At 51.4% G+C, this 16,965-nt stretch overlaps 1 protein-coding gene across 6 annotated transcripts in view; it reads left to right on the top strand.

Annotated features, from left to right (window-relative positions):
• Positions 1–16,965, top strand: part of DGKD (diacylglycerol kinase delta) — a 977,235-nt gene that overhangs the window by 690,692 nt on the left and 269,578 nt on the right. For all 6 annotated transcript variants that reach the window (XM_078666032.1, XM_078666033.1, XM_078666031.1 and 3 more), the window contains one exon: positions 15,549–15,656. In XM_078666032.1, the coding sequence (XP_078522158.1) occupies positions 15,549–15,656 (108 nt within the window). The remainder of the gene's footprint in view (positions 1–15,548; positions 15,657–16,965) is intronic.

A 16,965-nucleotide genomic window follows, 5' to 3' on the forward strand; every position in this document is an offset into this window, starting at 1 on the left:
TTCTTCTTTCAGGCTCCATAGACTTCAACGAGGAATCCCGACGTCTTTTGAACCCTATGCAGCCGCAGCCCCTGGGCTAGGTAACTTGAGTATTTCGGTGCTCCAGCACAGGTTCACTATCCAAGTGTCCAGATCCTTTTTCGTTTTAAGTCTATCTAGCCGGATTTGTCCGGAAACAGTAACTTTAGAAACGCTAGCATCCATAGACTTCTTCCCGCATCCTGCGTGAGAGTGCACACACTGCACCCGATCTCCCTAGGCCTCCTGCTCCTAACCTTAGGGTTCAGTAGTGTAGTCCTAGCGATCCTGAAGCCTCTGGATCTTGTTACTTACCTGCAAGTATTTCGCATTCCACTTTTGTAGTATATGGTTTTTCGTGCCCCTCGGGCACTTGTGTAAATTGTGCAACTTAAAGTATTTTCTTAAGAGTTTTGTATTGTGCTTAGCTCCCTGACTCATAAAGAGTTCAGGGTAGTCTTGTTATAAATAAATATACTTTATTTTCATAACAACTTGTGTGGTGTCCTTTCACTTGGTGTTCAAGGGGTAAATGTGATGGTAAAACAGCTGGCTTAACACGCCCTCTAGAGTTTAGCCTAAAGACTGCTCTTGTCCATGCTACTAAGATAGCTGGTCTATCAGGTTGACTTACAACCAATCATCAATAAGGGTTGTTTGGTATGATACAAAGTGATCACTAGAATAGTGAGCACTATATATCAGGCCAACTTCTCACATTGGTGAGCAGCGGTTGGGATTTGAGCTTGCTGTTGTTTTACCACACACGTATCCTAAGAATATCATTTGAAAGATCACATAGGTACATATAACTTAACTTAGAATACTCTGAGTTCTACTGAACCAGCTGTTGTAGTGTAATAGGGCTTAGCACACCCTAAACTACAACTCTAGCAAGGGATCAGTAGGTAAACCCATAGTGTAGGTAGGTGCATCACTTACACCACACTAGAAGCATGTCTACCCATGGAGAGTCTTCAGAGACTCCCCTAGTGGCTAGTGACCCTCCACAGGTCATCTCAAGATATGCAGCTCTCAGTTTCCAGGAGATGAGACAATTGTGTACCTCCAGGAAATTGAAACAGGGGTCTAACCCCACCACTCCCTTTCTGTTAGGTCTCTTAGAGACTTATGATGCTAGGAAAGCTTCTCAGACAGATGGGAGCATGCCAGCCTTAGAAGGTGCCCCTGGTGATCCAGACCTCCATGACATAGTAGATGCAGAGGAGGAGGATGAAGAGGCTACTTCTGGGGATGAGGCAGACAACAGGCCTAAGTTAGTCAACAGACTTACTAGGGCCAACTTAGACCTACTCAGGGAAGGATCTGGGGGACCCCCAGTACTGACCCTAATGAGGCCTAACCTTGGAGTTAGAAGAGATAGATCTCATTCTAGGGACTCCAATAGATCTGTGCACTCTCATGCCTCTTCCCAGAGGAGAATGAATTCCCCTCAGAGAAGAGAACATGAAGCAAGGATGAAACAGGCTCATCTGAGGATCCAGAGGGAAGAACTTGCCCTGGCCAAAGAGAAGCTTGCCTTTGCTAGAGAGCAACAGTTGAGTGGGGTAGTCCCCACTGGTGGCAGCAATATCCCTAGAGATAAAGAAATGAGTTTAGACACTAAACACCTGAGTAAGATAGTGCCCCCCTTTAGACAAGGGGATGACATCCACAAATGGATGACTGCTTTGGAGAGGGCCTGCACTGTCCAGTGCATCCCCCAGAGGCAGTGGGCAGCTATATTGTGGCTCTCCTTTGAAGGCAAAGGTAGAGATAAGCTCCTCACTACTAGAGTTGAGGATGCTAACAACTACCAAGTCCTGAAGAACACACTGATTGATGGGTTTGGCTTAACCACTGAGCAGTACAGGTTGCTGTTCAGAGACACCCAGAAAATTCAGTCTCAGGATTGGGCTGACTTTGTTGATTGTGCCACTAAGGCTTTGGAAGGCTGGTTACTGGGTAGCAAGGTTACTGATTACACAGGGTTGTATAATCTTATCATGTGAGAACAGATTTTAAATAACTGTCAGAACCAGTTGTTGCACCAGCACCTTGTTGATTCTGATCTGACCTCTCCCCAAGAATTGGGAAAGAAGGCAGACAGATGGGTCAGAACAAGGGTCAAGCAGAACCAGACTCAGAACCAGGGTGGTCAGAAGAAAGCAGACCAAAAGGGTAGTAACAAGGGTGAACAAAATGACCAGAAGTCTTCAACAGGTCCCCAACAAACCAAAGAGGGTGGGGGGTCAGGCTTCACAGCAGAAAAAGAAGACTCAAGAAGGCCAGTCAAAAAGGTGGTGGCAATACTGTAAAAGTAAGACTCACTGGTTTAGTGAGTGCACCAAGAAAGGAGGGCAAACTCCTACCACTACAGCCCCTAAGGCACCTGCACCCCCTAGTACAGTCAGTAGTGGTAGTGCACCTCCCAAGGGAATAGTTGGGTTAACCTTGGGAACTGAGGGGTATGACAACTTAGTTGGCACACTCACTCAGGCTGTCCTTGTCTGTACAGGGGATGTGGATATATCCCCTGATGCCAGTCCAAATACTTTGGGCAAATACAGGCAGACACCTTTAATTAATGGAAAAATGGCTCAGGCCTACAGGGACACTTGTGCCAGTGTCACAATGGTGACACCTAACTTTGTGTTCCCTGGACAGATCATGCCAGGTACGGATTACCTGGTGACCAATGCCAGCAACGTCACTACCAATCATAGTATGGCAGTTGTTGATTTCTCCTGGGGAGGGGTTAGTGGGCCAAAGAAGGTTGTGGTTAGTTCAGACCTCCCAGTAGAATGTCTGTTGGGCAATGATTTGGAAACATCCCTATGGTCAGAAGTGGAGCAGAGGACTCACATGGAAATGTTAGGCTTGCCAGCACATGTCCTTGCTGTGACTAGGTCACAGGCCAAAAGATGCCCCACTGAACAGGTGCTGGATCCTGGAACAATGGACCAGACACCTCCCAAGAAGAGGAGCAGTAGGGTTAAGGCATTGCCTTCCCCCTTGCCCCAGGTTGTGGATCAAGTCTCTGAGGAGGCTGATCTCAAGGAACTGAGGGAAACTGAGCCTAAAGAGCTTGAACCTGATCAGGTTGAGTTTCTGGGCTCAGGGGGACCCTCCAGGGAAGACCTGGGGAAGGCACAGTTAGACTGCCCCTCACTTGAACCCCTCAGACAGCAGGCTGCTGCTGAGGCTGCAGGGAACGCCACAGGTACCCACAAGGTATACTGGGATGATGGACTCCTGTACTCTGAGTCAAGAGACCCGAAGCCTGGTGCAACCAGGAGGCTGGTCATCCCTTTGTCTCAGAGATGTTTCCTTCTTACCTTGGCCCATGAGATTCCCCTTGCAGTACACTTAGGCCAGAACAAGACGTGGGACAGGCTTGTCACACACTTTCACTGGCCTCACATGAATGAGGATACCAAGGAGTTTTGTCGCTCCTGTGTCACTTGCCAAGCCAGTGGTAAGTCAGGTGGCACAAGAAAGGCCCCCCTCATACCACTACCTGTGGTGGGGGTACCCTTTGAGAGAGTGGGGATTGACATTGTTGGTCCAATGGAACCCCAGACAGCATCAGGGCACAAGTTTATACTGGTGGTAGTGGATCATGCCACCAGGTATCCTGAAGTTATACCCCTTAGGACCACTACAGCACCTGTTGTGGCCAGAGCCCTAATTGGAGTGTTCTCCAGAGTGGGCTTCCCTAAGGAGGTCGTCTGTGACAGAGGTGCAAACTTCATGTCAGGATATCTGACTGCAATGTGGAAGGAATGTGGTGTCAACTACAAGTTCACCACACCCTATCACCCACAGTGCAATGGGCTTGTTGAGAGATTCAACAGGACCCTCAAAGGGATGATTCATGGACTACCTGAACCACTCAGGCGGAGATGGGATGTCCTGATACCCTGACTCTTGTTTGCTTACAGAGAGGTCCCACAGAAGGGGGTTGGCTACAGCCCTTTTGAACTTCTGTTTGGGCATCCTGTAAGAGGACCCCTTTGTTTGGTAAAGGAAGGATGGGAGAGACCTCTCAAAAAGCCTGGAACAAACATTGTGGACTATGTACTTGGTCTCCTCTCCAGGATGGCTGAGTACATGGAAAAGGCATCTAAAAACCTTGAGGCAAGCCAAGAACTACAAAAAGCTTGGCATGACCAAAAGGCTGTCCTGACTGTGTACAAGCCTGGACAGAAGGTGTGGGTGCTGGAGCCAGTGGCCCCAGCAGCACTCAAAGACAAATGGTCTGGGCCCCACACAATCATTGAGCAAAAGGGAGAGGTCACCTACCTGGTGGACCTTGGAACTCCCAGGAGCCCCCTCAGGGTGCTCCATGTAAACAGGCTCAAGGCATATGTCAAGAGGAAGGACATGGGCTTGCTCATGGCCACAGATGAGGGACAGGAGGAGGAGAGTGACCCTCTCCCAGACCTGCTCACTCAGAACCCTGATGATGGGTCAGTAGATGGTGTTGTCTTTTGTGGCAGCCTCTCTGAACATCAGCAACAGGATTGTAGAAAAGTTCTTCAATCCTTCAGACATATGTTCTCTCTGACACCCAGTCAAACTGATTGGTGTACCCATGAGGTTGACACTGGAGACAGTCTGCCTGTCAAGAGTAAAATCTACAGACAGCCTGATCATGTCAGAGACTGCATCGAGACAGAAGTGCAGAAAATGTTGGAGCTGGGAGTCATTGAGCCCTCAGATAGCCCTTGGGCTAGTCCAGTAGTTCTAGTGCCAAAGCCTCACACCCAGGGTGGTAAGAAAGAGATGAGGTTTTGCGTAGACTACAGAGGTCTCAATGCAGTCACTAAGACTGATGCCCACCCAATACCAAGAGCAGATGAACTTATAGACAGATTGGCTTCTGCCAACTACTTAAGTACATTTGACCTGACAGCTGGGTATTGGCAAATCAGGTTAGCTGAGGAGGCCAAGCCCAAGACAGCATTTTCTACCCCTGGTGGGCATTATCATTTTGTGGTAATGCCCTTTGGTTTGAAAAATGCACCTGCCACCTTCCAAAGGCTGGTGAATCAAGTTCTCACTGGGTTGGATGACTTCTGTGCAGCATATCTTGATGATATAGCTGTCTTTAGCTCCACCTGGGAGGATCACCTGGTCCACCTGAGGAAAGTGTTAGAGGCACTGCAGAAGGCAGGTCTCACTATCAAGGCTACTAAGTGCCAGATAGGGCAGACACAGGTTGTATACCTGGGCCACCTTGTAGGTGGAGGCCAGGTTCAGCCATTGGAGAGCAAGATACAGGCCATCAAGGACTGGGCTCCTCCAATCACCCAGACTCAGGTTCGAGCTTTCTTGGGCCTGACTGGTTATTACAGGAAATTTGTCAGAAAGTATGGGTCCAATGTGACTCCACTTAATGACCTAACAAGTAAAAAAATGCCAAAGAAAGTTCAGTGGGCAGCAAGCTGTCAAAAAGCATTTGATGACCTAAAGCAGGCCTATCCTAAAGAGTCCAGACTACTCCAAAACATTCATTGTCCAAACAGATGCTTCTGAGTTGGGTGTGGGAGCTGTTCTATCTCAGCTGAATTTTGATGGTAACGACCAGCCCATTGCTTTTATTAGCAGAAGGCTGACCCCCAGAGAGAAAAATTGGTCAGCTATTGAGAGGGAGGCCTTTGCTGTGGTTTGGGCCCTGAAGAAGTTGAGGTCATACTTGTTTGGCACTCACTTCAAGATTCAGACCGACCATAAGCCCCTCTTGTGGCTAAATCAGATGAAGGGTGAAAACCCTAAACTACTTAGGTGGTCCATTTCCCTACAGGGGATGGATTTTACAGTGGAGCTTAGACCTGGTACTGATCATGGCAATGCTGATGGGCTCTCCAGGTATTTCCACTTAGAGCAAGAAGACTCACCTGGTCAAGGTTAGCTTATTGTCCCAAAGTTTGGGGGGGGGGTCATGTAGGAGAGTAGGGTCTGCAATCCTATGATCACCCAGATTTTTGCTTTTTGCTTCACTGGTTTACGACTTTCCCTGGCTGTGGGCCTGCTAATCAGACCCACAGCCTAGCTGTTCTCTCTATTCCAAATTGTACCCAGGTACTGAATTGGCACTGGGCCCTCTCTTGAGTCCCTGTACCCAGGGCAGAGGTGCACCCAGAGGTCTCCCAGGGGCTGCAGCATGTATTATGCCACCCCTGGGCTGACTAACTAAACAGACACAACTGACTGCTTGACAGCTGGGGGCAAGGTGGTGTAATCACCCTTTGCTTTAGATATAGTATACCTATATCTAAACCTAAAATGGGCACACAGATCTCCTATCAGTCACTCCTATGGCAGGCCTTAACAATCCTGGAGGCAGAGTGCTTGGAATCGTGTGAGATAGTGCTCTGGCATGAGCTGAGCCTGTCTGCGGCTTTCGGGAACTATCCCTTAGCCGTTTCCATGATAGCGTCAGACCATATACTTTTAAGTGCCTTATAATCCTCGCGGTTATGGTAACTTTGGTCTGACAATATCTAAACATGTCGTGTAAGGTGTCATACGCTTTGGAATACTACCCCCTCGCCAGTTCTGGCGACGGGGGTAGCATTCCACCCCTCTAGAGGGAGAAGACATGTTGGTAGCTGTAACCCCGGTTAAAGTTGAACACAGCCTCAGCTCCACAAAATGGATGCTGCCACCGAGACACAAGTCTGCCCTCCTGCTGCTGGGAGTCCTTCCAGCGAGGGAGGCCTGGACAAAGGGTTTCCTGTCCGGGGCGGTGCCAGCACCATCCCAGACAGGATTTTGTATATCCCAGGTAGGCAGGGCTGAAAGGAAGGTGACTGCAAGTGGCAGCCCGGTGCTCACTGTGCATATGCCGGCTCAAACCAGTTCCAGGGGCACACCAGCCCCTGAGCTGGGGAGAGACCGGACAAAGGAGAGGGGTGTAACCACCCCCCTCCTGGTCCCACCCATGGGCAGGACCTAGTCGCGTTCCAGCCCCTTTTCTTAGGATAAAGGTAGGAGCAGGCCCCCTTCCCAAATTAGATCATTCTAAATCTTGAACTACTTTCCACGAAAGGAACTCTTGACTTTTCTGAAGACTCTCCCTTGTGGCTAAGGAGTAGCCACCCTGCACCAGCAGGCCCCACCTAAGCGCTTGCGGATTGCTGCACGTCTATCCTCCGGATCAAGACTGCCCAGCTCAACGAGACCCGGATTCCCCGCCATCTCTGACCTCTACCTGCCTCTACAGCTCAGCTGAGATTCGTGGGTGTGACGAGACCTGAGGTACCGGCTATCATCAAGACCTGCACGACGCTTATCCAGCACGACCGCCGAGGGATCCTCGAGTGAGTGCCCTGGGGTTTGAGAAGCCCCAACCCTGAGCAGCTCCAGCACCGAAGTCCAGCCCCCCAGCATCCACGAGATCTGCGTGGGGCCCTTCTGCTCTGTGCTGCTAACCGCGTTGTCCGGTCACTTGCCCGTTGGCTAGTAGCCCTCCTAACGACGCACCCCTACGTTCTACACTGCTGGTCTGGTTGCTCCAGACTGGCCCTTGCTCCCTTCCAAAGGAGGAGCACCCCGGACCCTCCTGGTCCACTCCAGACGCCATCTTAACTCCACCGCGTGGGCTTGCCTTTGCCAAGGCTTGTTGCTCCAATCTTGGATCCAGCATCGCCGACAGCTGACACCTTCGTGGGACAGCTCGCACCTCCAGCCTGGTCGCCGACAACGCCTCCTGGCCCGTGTGGCTACCAAGTCCAGCGTCGCCTACTCACCTGACTGCGGTGACTCCGTCCGGTGCCATCCTGGTGCCCACATAATTACTGGCTAGTGATTAAGAACTAAGTCCCCTCTGCTTTCAGGTCGTCTTCACCTCCGATCCAGGCTTGGATCACCTCGAACTTCTTCACTGGTCGCCTGCCAGCAACTTCTTCTTTCAGGCTCCATAGACTTCAACGAGGAATCCCGACGTCTTTTGAACCCTATGCAGCCGCAGCCCCTGGGCTAGGTAACTTGAGTATTTCGGTGCTCCAGCACAGGTTCACTATCCAAGTGTCCAGATCCTTTTTCGTTTTAAGTCTATCTAGCCGGATTCGTCCGGAAACAGTAACTTTAGAAACGCTAGCATCCATAGACTTCTTCCCGCATCCCGCGTGAGAGTGCACACACTGCACCCGATCTCCCTAGGCCTCCTGCTCCTAACCTTAGGGTTCAGTAGTGTAGTCCTAGCGATCCTGAAGCCTCTGGATCTTGTTACTTACCTGCTAGTATTTCGCATTCCACTTTTGTAGTATATGGTTTTTCGTGCCCCTCGGGCATTTGTGTAAATTGTGCAACTTAAAGTATTTTCTTAAGAGTTTTGTATTGTGCTTAGCTCCTTGACTCATAAAGAGTTCAGGGTAGTCTTGTTATAAATAAATATACTTTATTTTCATAACAACTTGTGTGGTGTCCTTTCACTTGGTGTTCAAGGGGTAAATGTGATGGTAAAACAGCTGGCTTAACACGCCCTCTAGAGTTTAGCCTAAAGACTGCTCTTGTCCATGCTACTAGGATAGCTGGTCTATCAGGTTGACTTACAACCAATCATCAATAAGGGTTGTTTGGTATGATACAAAGTGATCACTAGAATAGTGAGCACTATATATCAGGCCAACTTCTCACAAGAAGGTTGGAAGGTTACCCCACCCGTGGATACCCCAGGAAGTCTACACCAAGGAGGCCTGGTGCATAGACGCGAAGTGCCGACGGAAACCTCTGTAGACACCAAAGGGGGACTTCAGTAAAGATGCCGCTGGCGAAGACTGGGCAAGAGTCCGGTGGAATTCAAGGATGGATTCTTGAAGAGAAGATTATGTAAGCAGAGGGGACAGTGTCTATGCCTCTCGGTTGTGACCAGGAGGCACGGAAGAACAATGCCCACCGATGACGGATTATGCAGGAGCGACAACGGTGACATTGTCGCTGCAACTGTGAGGATCAGGCGACGTTGTGGAAGACCATGAGCCGTTCACGAGTGGTCCCACGTTGGAAGTTGAGAACCAGGGAATCGGTGTCTGGTGGGCTCACCAACAAGCCGTGGCAACAGACGTGGAAAAAGATGAAGGAGCAGTGTTGGGACCAGCAAGGACCAAGGGGCTCATCAAGTGCAGGAGAGTCAGATCAGGTCTCGAGCAAGCAGGGAAGCCTACTGAAGCTGAAGAAGACCCTGGAGTACCTACAGGCTGAATGCACCGGAGTCGCAAGAGTATCTCTAGCAGCTCACTAAAGATGAAGGCTCATGGTGCAGAGGATGTTGTGAGGATGCTGATCTTGGCAGGAAGAGATGCTGGAGGCTGAAGCTTCTTGTAGCCTGAAGATCACTGGAGTGCAGAAGCCAACAAGCCTTGGCAATTGCAAGTCGACACGATGCACAGGGGTTCGGTCCTAGCGGTTCCAACGAGTGATACTGGCCTCAAAATTGCAGAAAGGACAGGTCAGGCCTCGAGGGAGCTGCAGCTCCACCACTTGTGTTGCTGAGCCTTTCGAAGTCCATGGGACGTCAGGAGCAGTGGACCAGTCAGCTTTGTTGCGGTGCCTGCAGATGCAGGGGAGTGACTCCTTCACTCCAAGGGAGATTACTTTCGGTGTCCTTGATGCCCACAGCTCTGTTGAAGATCCTGAAAGAAGCAGAGACACAGACCACGAAGTAGACTTGCAGTACAGCGAGACCAGGAGCTGCAGGAGTCTTCCTTAGTGCAGTCTCAGTTCCAGGTGAAGTTCAAGTGTCCAGGCGGTCGAAGAGTGACATGGTTTCAGGTTTAAGTCTTGTCCCACGACGAATCTGAGGACCCACCCACAGGTAAGCCCTTTTATACCCTAAGAAAACACTTGGGTGGTAAGACACTCGCAAACAGGAATGGGGTTTCCAAGGGACCCCTTCCCCTTTCTAAATAGATGCGTAAATATTTTTTAGGAGCAGGCAGTGGTCTCATGAATCACTGCCTGCTCTTAAAAAATGAAACAAATATTTCATTTTTCTTTTTAAATGCATCCCGTTTTCCTTTAAGGAAAATGGGCTGCATTTTTTTTAAACTGCTTTATTTAAAAAGCAGTCACAGACATGGTCGTCTACTGACCCCAGCAGGGAATCATCCCTGGGAGTGCATGCTAGTCCAAATGGGCCGCAAATTGCGACCTGACTCCTGAATATTGATGACCCCATTAGGAATCGCAAACAGTGTCCGAGACGCTGTTGTTCATTCAATTTTGCGAGGTGAAAATTACGAGTCGCACAACATCGCAATTTGCAGCTCGCAAAATGACATGGTCGTACTTTTCGGGCCCATGACCTGTCTGGGAGGTGGTCACACCTCCCTGTAATAAGAAACCCATTGTTCTACCTTCCCATGCTCAAGCTCAGCTCAACAGCAGGAGGGCAGAATCGTTTCGGGGGTCGGCAGCAGCACTAGCTTGCTGGCATGCACTGGAAGGCTGTTGCATCAGTCCTGGGGACTTCCGGGAGGAGCCCCCCAGTGCAGGGAATCATACCTCCAACACCGGTAACGGTGTTGGGGAATGATTCCAACATGTTTGATCGCAAACATGCCCAGGTTCAGCACAGCCAATATATGTTAGTCATCGCGTAGTGATGGATGGCCACTATTTGTATCAAAATGGTTGACCGCACTTACAAAGCCTGGAGAATTGACTCCTGGGTTTGTAGGGGTGTCCTGCTCATGCAGGGACACCCTCACACTTCTAACCCAGCACTCTGCCCTCAGGGTTGCAAGGCCTGCCTTAGGCGTGACTTATAGATTTTAAGTGTAGTGACCTCAGATATAAGGAAACTTATATCTGTCGTAAGTAATGCTAATACCAGCTTACACAGGCTGCAATGGCAGGCCTGGCGTCACAATATGAGTGGTCTCTCATGGGTGGCACAATACATGCTGCAGCCCATGGGAGACCCCTGGTTTACCTATGCCCAGGGTACCTTAGTACCATTTACTAGGGACTTATATCAATCAATCAATCAATCATGCCATTTGTATAGCGCACTACTCACCCGGGAGGGTCTCGAGGCGCTTGGGGGGAGGGGTATGCTACTGCTCGGACAGGCAGGTCTTGAGTTGTTTCCTGAAGGCGAGATGGTCCTGGGTCAGCCGAAGGTGGATGGGGAGGGAGTTCCAAGTCTTAGCAGCCAGGTAAGAGAAGGATCTTCCTCCGGCGGTGGCTCTTCGGATGCGTGGTACGGCTGCGAGGGCGAGGCTGGTGGACCGTAGCTGGCGGGTGGGCGTGTAGAAGGTCAGGCGGTCGTTGAGGTACTTGGGGCCCAGGTCGTGGAGAGACTTGTGTGCGTGGGTGAGGAGCCGGAACGTGATCCTCTTGTCGACGGGGAGCCAGTGCAGGTTCCTCAGGTGGCTGGAGATGTGGCTGCGTCGGGGCACATCCAGGATGTGTCGGGCGGAGGCGTTCTGGATGCGCTGGAGTCTTTTCTGTAGCTTGGCTGTGGTTCCGGCGTAGAGGGCGTTTCCGTAGTCCAGTCGGCTGGTGACGAGTGCCTGGGTGACAGTCTTCCTGGTCTCGGTCGGGATCCAGCGGAAGATCTTGCGAAGCATACGCAGGGTGTTGAAGCATGATGAGTAGACGGCGTTGACTTGTCTGGTCATCGAGAGGGAGGGGTCCAGGATGAAGCCCAGGTTGCGTGCGTGGTCGGTTGGCTTGGGTGCGGTGCCCAGGGCTGGGGGCCACCAGGAGTCGTCCCAGGCGGAGGGCGAAGATCCCAAGATGAGGACTTCCGTCTTGTCCGAGTTCAGTTTCAGGCGGCTGTCCTTCATCCACTCGGCGACGTCTTTCATCCCTTCGTGTAGGCAGGTTCTGGCGGTGTCGGGGTCTCTGGTGAGGGAGAGGATCAGCTGGGTGTCATCGGCGTAAGAGATGATGTTGAGGTTGTGCTGGCGTGCGATGGCTGCGAGAGGTTTCCTGTAGATGTTGAAGAGGGTGGGGCTGAGTGAAGATCCTTGCGGGACGCCGCAGATGACTTTGGTGGCCTCGGAGCGAAACGGGGGGAGGCGGACTCTTTGTGTTCTTCCGGCGAGGAACGAGATGATCCACTCCAGTGCCTTCTCTTGGATACCGATGTTGCTGAGGCGCTGGACTAGGGTGCGGTGGCAGACCGTGTCGAACGCAGCGGAGAGGTCCAGGAGGATGAGGGCCACTGTTTCCCCCTTGTCGAGCAGGGTCCGGATGTCGTCGGTGGCTGTGATGAGGGCGGTCTCGGTGCTGTGGTTGGCTCTGAAGCCGGACTGCGAGGGGTCGAGGGATCCGTTCGTCTCGAGGAGGGCGGTCAGCTGTCTGTTGACGATCTTCTCGATGACTTTAGCAGGAAATAGGAGGAGCGAGATGGGGCGGATGTTTTTGAGATCGGTGGGGTCCGCTGTAGGTTTCTTCAGGAGGGCGCTGATCTCGGCGTGCTTCCAGCTCTCCGGGAAGGTGGCGGTGTTGAAGGAGGCGTTGATGATGTTCCGGAGTTGGGGTGCGATGGTGGAGTCGGCCTTGTTGAAGACGTGGTGTGGGCAGGGGTCGGTCGGTGATCCGGAGTGGATGGTGTTCATCGTGCGGGCTGTGTCTTCGGTGGTCACCGTGGGCCAGGTGCGAAGGGGGGCGTTGGTTCGACGGTTGGGTGCGTGGGTGGGGCGCCGAAGCTGTTGTGGATGTCGGCGATCTTGCGGTGGAAGAACGAGGCGAGGGAGTCGCAGAGGTCTTGTGATGGAGTGATGTCGTTGGTGCCGGTGCTGGGGTTGGAGAACTCCTTGACAATAGTGAAGAGCTCTTTGCTGTCGTGGGCGTTGTTGTCCAGTCGTTCCTTCAGGGATTTCTTCTTGGTGGTGCGGATGAGCTGGTGGTGCTTGCGGGTAGCGTGTTTGAGGGCGGTCATGTTGTCGGTGGTCCGGTCGAGGAGCCAGGCTTTCTCGAGGGTGCGGCAGGTCTTCTTGGAGTCCTTGAGGTCGTCGGTGAACCAGGATGCCTTCTTGCTTCTGGGTCTGCTGGGAGGGTTCTTTAGTGGCGCGAGGTCGTCGGCGCAGGCGGTCAGCCACTTTGTGAAGTTGCGGGCTGCTTCGTTGGGGTCTGTTGTGTTGGCGGGTGGGCTCTGGCTGAGGGAGGTGGTGAGCTGGTCTGCGGTGATCTTGCTCCAATTCCTGTGAGGTACCTGTTGCGGGTGGTCGTGGATCTTTTGAAGCTGAAGTGGACGCAGCTGTGGTCGGTCCAGTGGAGTCCGGTGGCGTGGCTGAAGGTGATGTACTTGCTGGAAGAGAAGACGGGATCAAGCGTGTGGCCGGCGTAGTGGGTGGGGGTGTTGACCAGTTGCTTGAGTCCGAGGTTGGCGAGGTTTTCCAGCAGGGCGGTCCTTGTTGTTCTCCAGGTGGAAGTTGAGGTCCCCGAGGAGGATGTAGTCAGTGGAGGGGAGGGCGTGCGGGCTGATGAAGTCTGTGATGTCTTCGCTGAATTGTGTGCGTGGTCCCGGGGGTCTGTAGACGAGGGTGCCTCTGAGGGTCGTCTTAGGGTCGGTGTGAATCTGGAAGTGGAGATGTTCGGCTGCGGCGAAGGAGTCGTTGGCGTCGGTCGTGATGCGGATGGTGTTCCTGTGGACGATGGGGATGCCACCTCCGGTCTGGTTGATGCGGTCCCTCCTGATGATCTTGTACCCGTCCGGGATGGCGATGGCGATGTCGGGTGCAGAGGAGGCGTTCATCCAGGTTTCCGTGAGGAAGGCGGCGTCCGGTGATGTAGCGTCGAGGAGGTTCCAGAGTTCCACGGCGTGTCTGTGGACGGAGCGGGTGTTGATCAGGATGCACTTGAGGTGGTTGCTGCTGGTGTTTGTCTTGGCGGGTGCGGGGCAGGTTCGGAGGCAGGTGAGCTTGCAGGTGCAGCAGGTGAAGGGTCCGTGGGTGCGTCTCGGGGTGGCTCGGCAGCAGGCGTGGGTCCGGCCGGCATTGAGTGCGTTGAGAGTGGCGCGTCGTAGGTCAGTCGGGTCGTCTTGCCTCGGCGGGGAGGGCCAGGGGTCCTGGCGCTGGGCGCGGTCCAGGCGCGGACGGGCGCAGACGGGCTTACCTTTGGCGCACCTTCGGCGCTCAATCGGTGCTCCCGCTGCGCGGTCGCTCTGGGGGCGTCATAAGTAAGGAGCCGGGAGGGAGGAGCAGCTGGGTGGCGGGAGCGGGGCGGCGAATGGAATCACAGGGGGGCGGGGCCGCAGCGAGGCAGCGGCGGTAAATTCCAAGAAGCAGCGGGCAGCGGGAAATTCCCAGGAGCAGCGGGAAATTCCCAGGAGCAGCGGGCAGCGAGCGAAGGAATCTGCAGGCAGGAGGCGGCAAAGGCAGGCAGGAGCGGCAGCAGTGAGTGGGGCGACCAAGCCCTGTGGAGGGCTGAGCGGTCACACTCTGTGGTCCCCTACGGTCCCCTTAAGTAAGGAGCCGGGAGGGAGGAGCAGCTGGGTGGCAGGAGCGGGGCGGCGAATGGAATCACAGGGGGGCGGGGCCGCAGGGAGGCAGCGGCGGGAAATTCCAAGAAGCAGCGGGCAGCGGGAAATTCCCAGGAGCAGCGGGAAATTCCCAGGAGCAGCGGGCAGCGAGCGAAGGAATCTGCAGGCAGGAGGCGGCAAAGGCAGGCAGGAGCGGCAGCAGTGAGTGGGGCGACCAAGCCCTGTGGAGGGCTGAGCGGTATACCAGTGGCCAATTGGGGAGGTACTAAAAGTACCATGATAAATTTGAAGAGGAAGCACAGTGACTGGGGTCCTGATTACCAGGATCCCAGTCAGACTAGTCAAAAAACATACTGACACCAGCAAAAAGTGGGGGTAACCATGAATGCAGATCCTACTTTCCTACACTCACCTCTAGAATACTGCAGAAGCCAGACTGGATCTGGACACTTTTAATAGGTCTTCCATGCCTGTGGGGTCCCTGGCTCCATGTCGTTTCCATAAAAGATGCCATGATGACATCACTGAAGCCTTAAAATGCCCACCCAGGCTCCCTGATGTCAGTTCCTTATTTTCCATGCCCTTCACCAGGATCCGAAATGTGCTCTCTTGTTTGAGGTAGTTTCTTCACAAAAAAGAAATTGTTGTAATGCTAGGGATGTCGAACGCCATGGTGGGTGCTTTGTGGCTCCAGTGAAGTCAGTGTGGCATCTTTTACAGTCCTTGCATGGAGCCAGCACCCACTTTCAGGGCAGAAGACCTATGGAAGGTTTCAGATCCCTTCTTGTAACTGGTAAATTCAAGAGACGAGGAGTCTGCAGGTAGATAGAGTATCCACTAGAAAGCTAGCTAACAAAGGTAAAGTAAGTAACTTTTTTTTGTTGCACTTCCTCTAATTAATGCCACCTGTGTCACTTCAACCTTGTTCATTCCTTAAATGGTGTGCTCCAGCGCCCAATAGCAGGCACAATAGACAGCCTGCCCCAGCTGCTGTCCTTTTAATTTTGTGATGTCCCTTGCCTTTTTTTCAGTTTCTATCTCAAGGGCATTCTCTGAACACTTGCATCTCTCCTTCTCTTTCTTCCAGTGTGATGGTCGTGCTATCCCTCTGCCAAGTCTACAAGGCATTGCAGTACTCAATATCCCCAGTTATGCTGGGGGCACCAACTTTTGGGGTGGAACAAAGGAAGATGATGTAAGTATTTTTACAGTAGTCTGATTTATTTGGTTCTTGACTATAGCGAGGCATGTGAACTAAACACAATAAGGATGTAGGGTAGATAGGTGTCAGGGAGAAAGTTTGAAATGTGCCATAATGACACAGTAGGAGAAATATAAGTTGAGAGGGCATGAATTACTCAAAGGGAACATCCAGTGAAAAAATCATACATCACTTTAGAAATTCTCCTTTCTTTCATACACCACGTATGAACTACTTCCAACCATCTCTTACTGAAATGGAAAACATATAGCAGAAAGATACTCAACCTCTGCATCAATACATCTTTGTACATCCCAAGTAGCCGTTTAACAATTTATACATGATATGAGTGTCTGTCTATCAATTTATAAACTCATATTTGAATTCTTTTTTAAGACTTTTTATGCAAAATATCAAACCACCACATTATGTAAAGTACTCCTTTGCACATTAAAATGTTCCTAAGACAATCAACTCATCACACTTACTGGAGTTGATCTACTATTTCCTCTTACCATGTCTCAATTTGTTACTTTCCCTATTTATAAACAGTATCCCCCTATGCATAAATTAATATCCTATTTATACATTGCAAACAATTCTTTATGAAATACAGCCTCCATTATAAAGTAAAGTCCACATTTGTAAAGCGCACAATCACCCGTAAGGGTCTCTAGGCGCTGGGGGGCCGTCGGGAAGATTAAGCGAGCTATTGCCCAGAGTCACATGGTGCTGGGCTAACCTGCCGCCGGAGCCGGGGATCGAACCGTGGTCCCCAGATTCCAGCGTCAGTCGCTCTGGCCGTGGCGCCACACCTCTATTATAGACTCATCATCCCAGTTTGTACCTTCCCAATCGAAATGGCCCTGTCTTTCGGAATCCATACTTATGTAAGGAATTATTTGAATAAGTAATGGTATTGTAATGATTGAGCTGGAGGATCCCTATACTGGTGAAATCAATCCCACTCTAACAATGTTCTTAAGATCTATGTACATGTTCATGCATCACCGTCTTTATGTAGTCTCTCTTCTATCACTTGATTTGCATCTCCCAAATACCCTAGTTCATATCAACTTACACCTGGTATGACGTCTTGCATACATTTAAATATTTTATCTCAATCCTATCCAAAAGCTTCTATTGCTAAGTTCCTTGTGAGTGCAACTCTTTCTTCAACAATTAGAATTTCTAAATAACAATAGAATTCTTCAATTTTGTGCAACTTGTATTCACACTCTTCGTAACTCTATGCTGTTGTGATTCAGAAACGTACATTACATTCTGTCTGTGCGTCCTGGCC

This window comes from Lissotriton helveticus, chromosome 11, assembly GCF_964261635.1.
Source record: "Lissotriton helveticus chromosome 11, aLisHel1.1, whole genome shotgun sequence".
Classification (NCBI taxonomy): domain Eukaryota; kingdom Metazoa; phylum Chordata; class Amphibia; order Caudata; family Salamandridae; genus Lissotriton; species Lissotriton helveticus.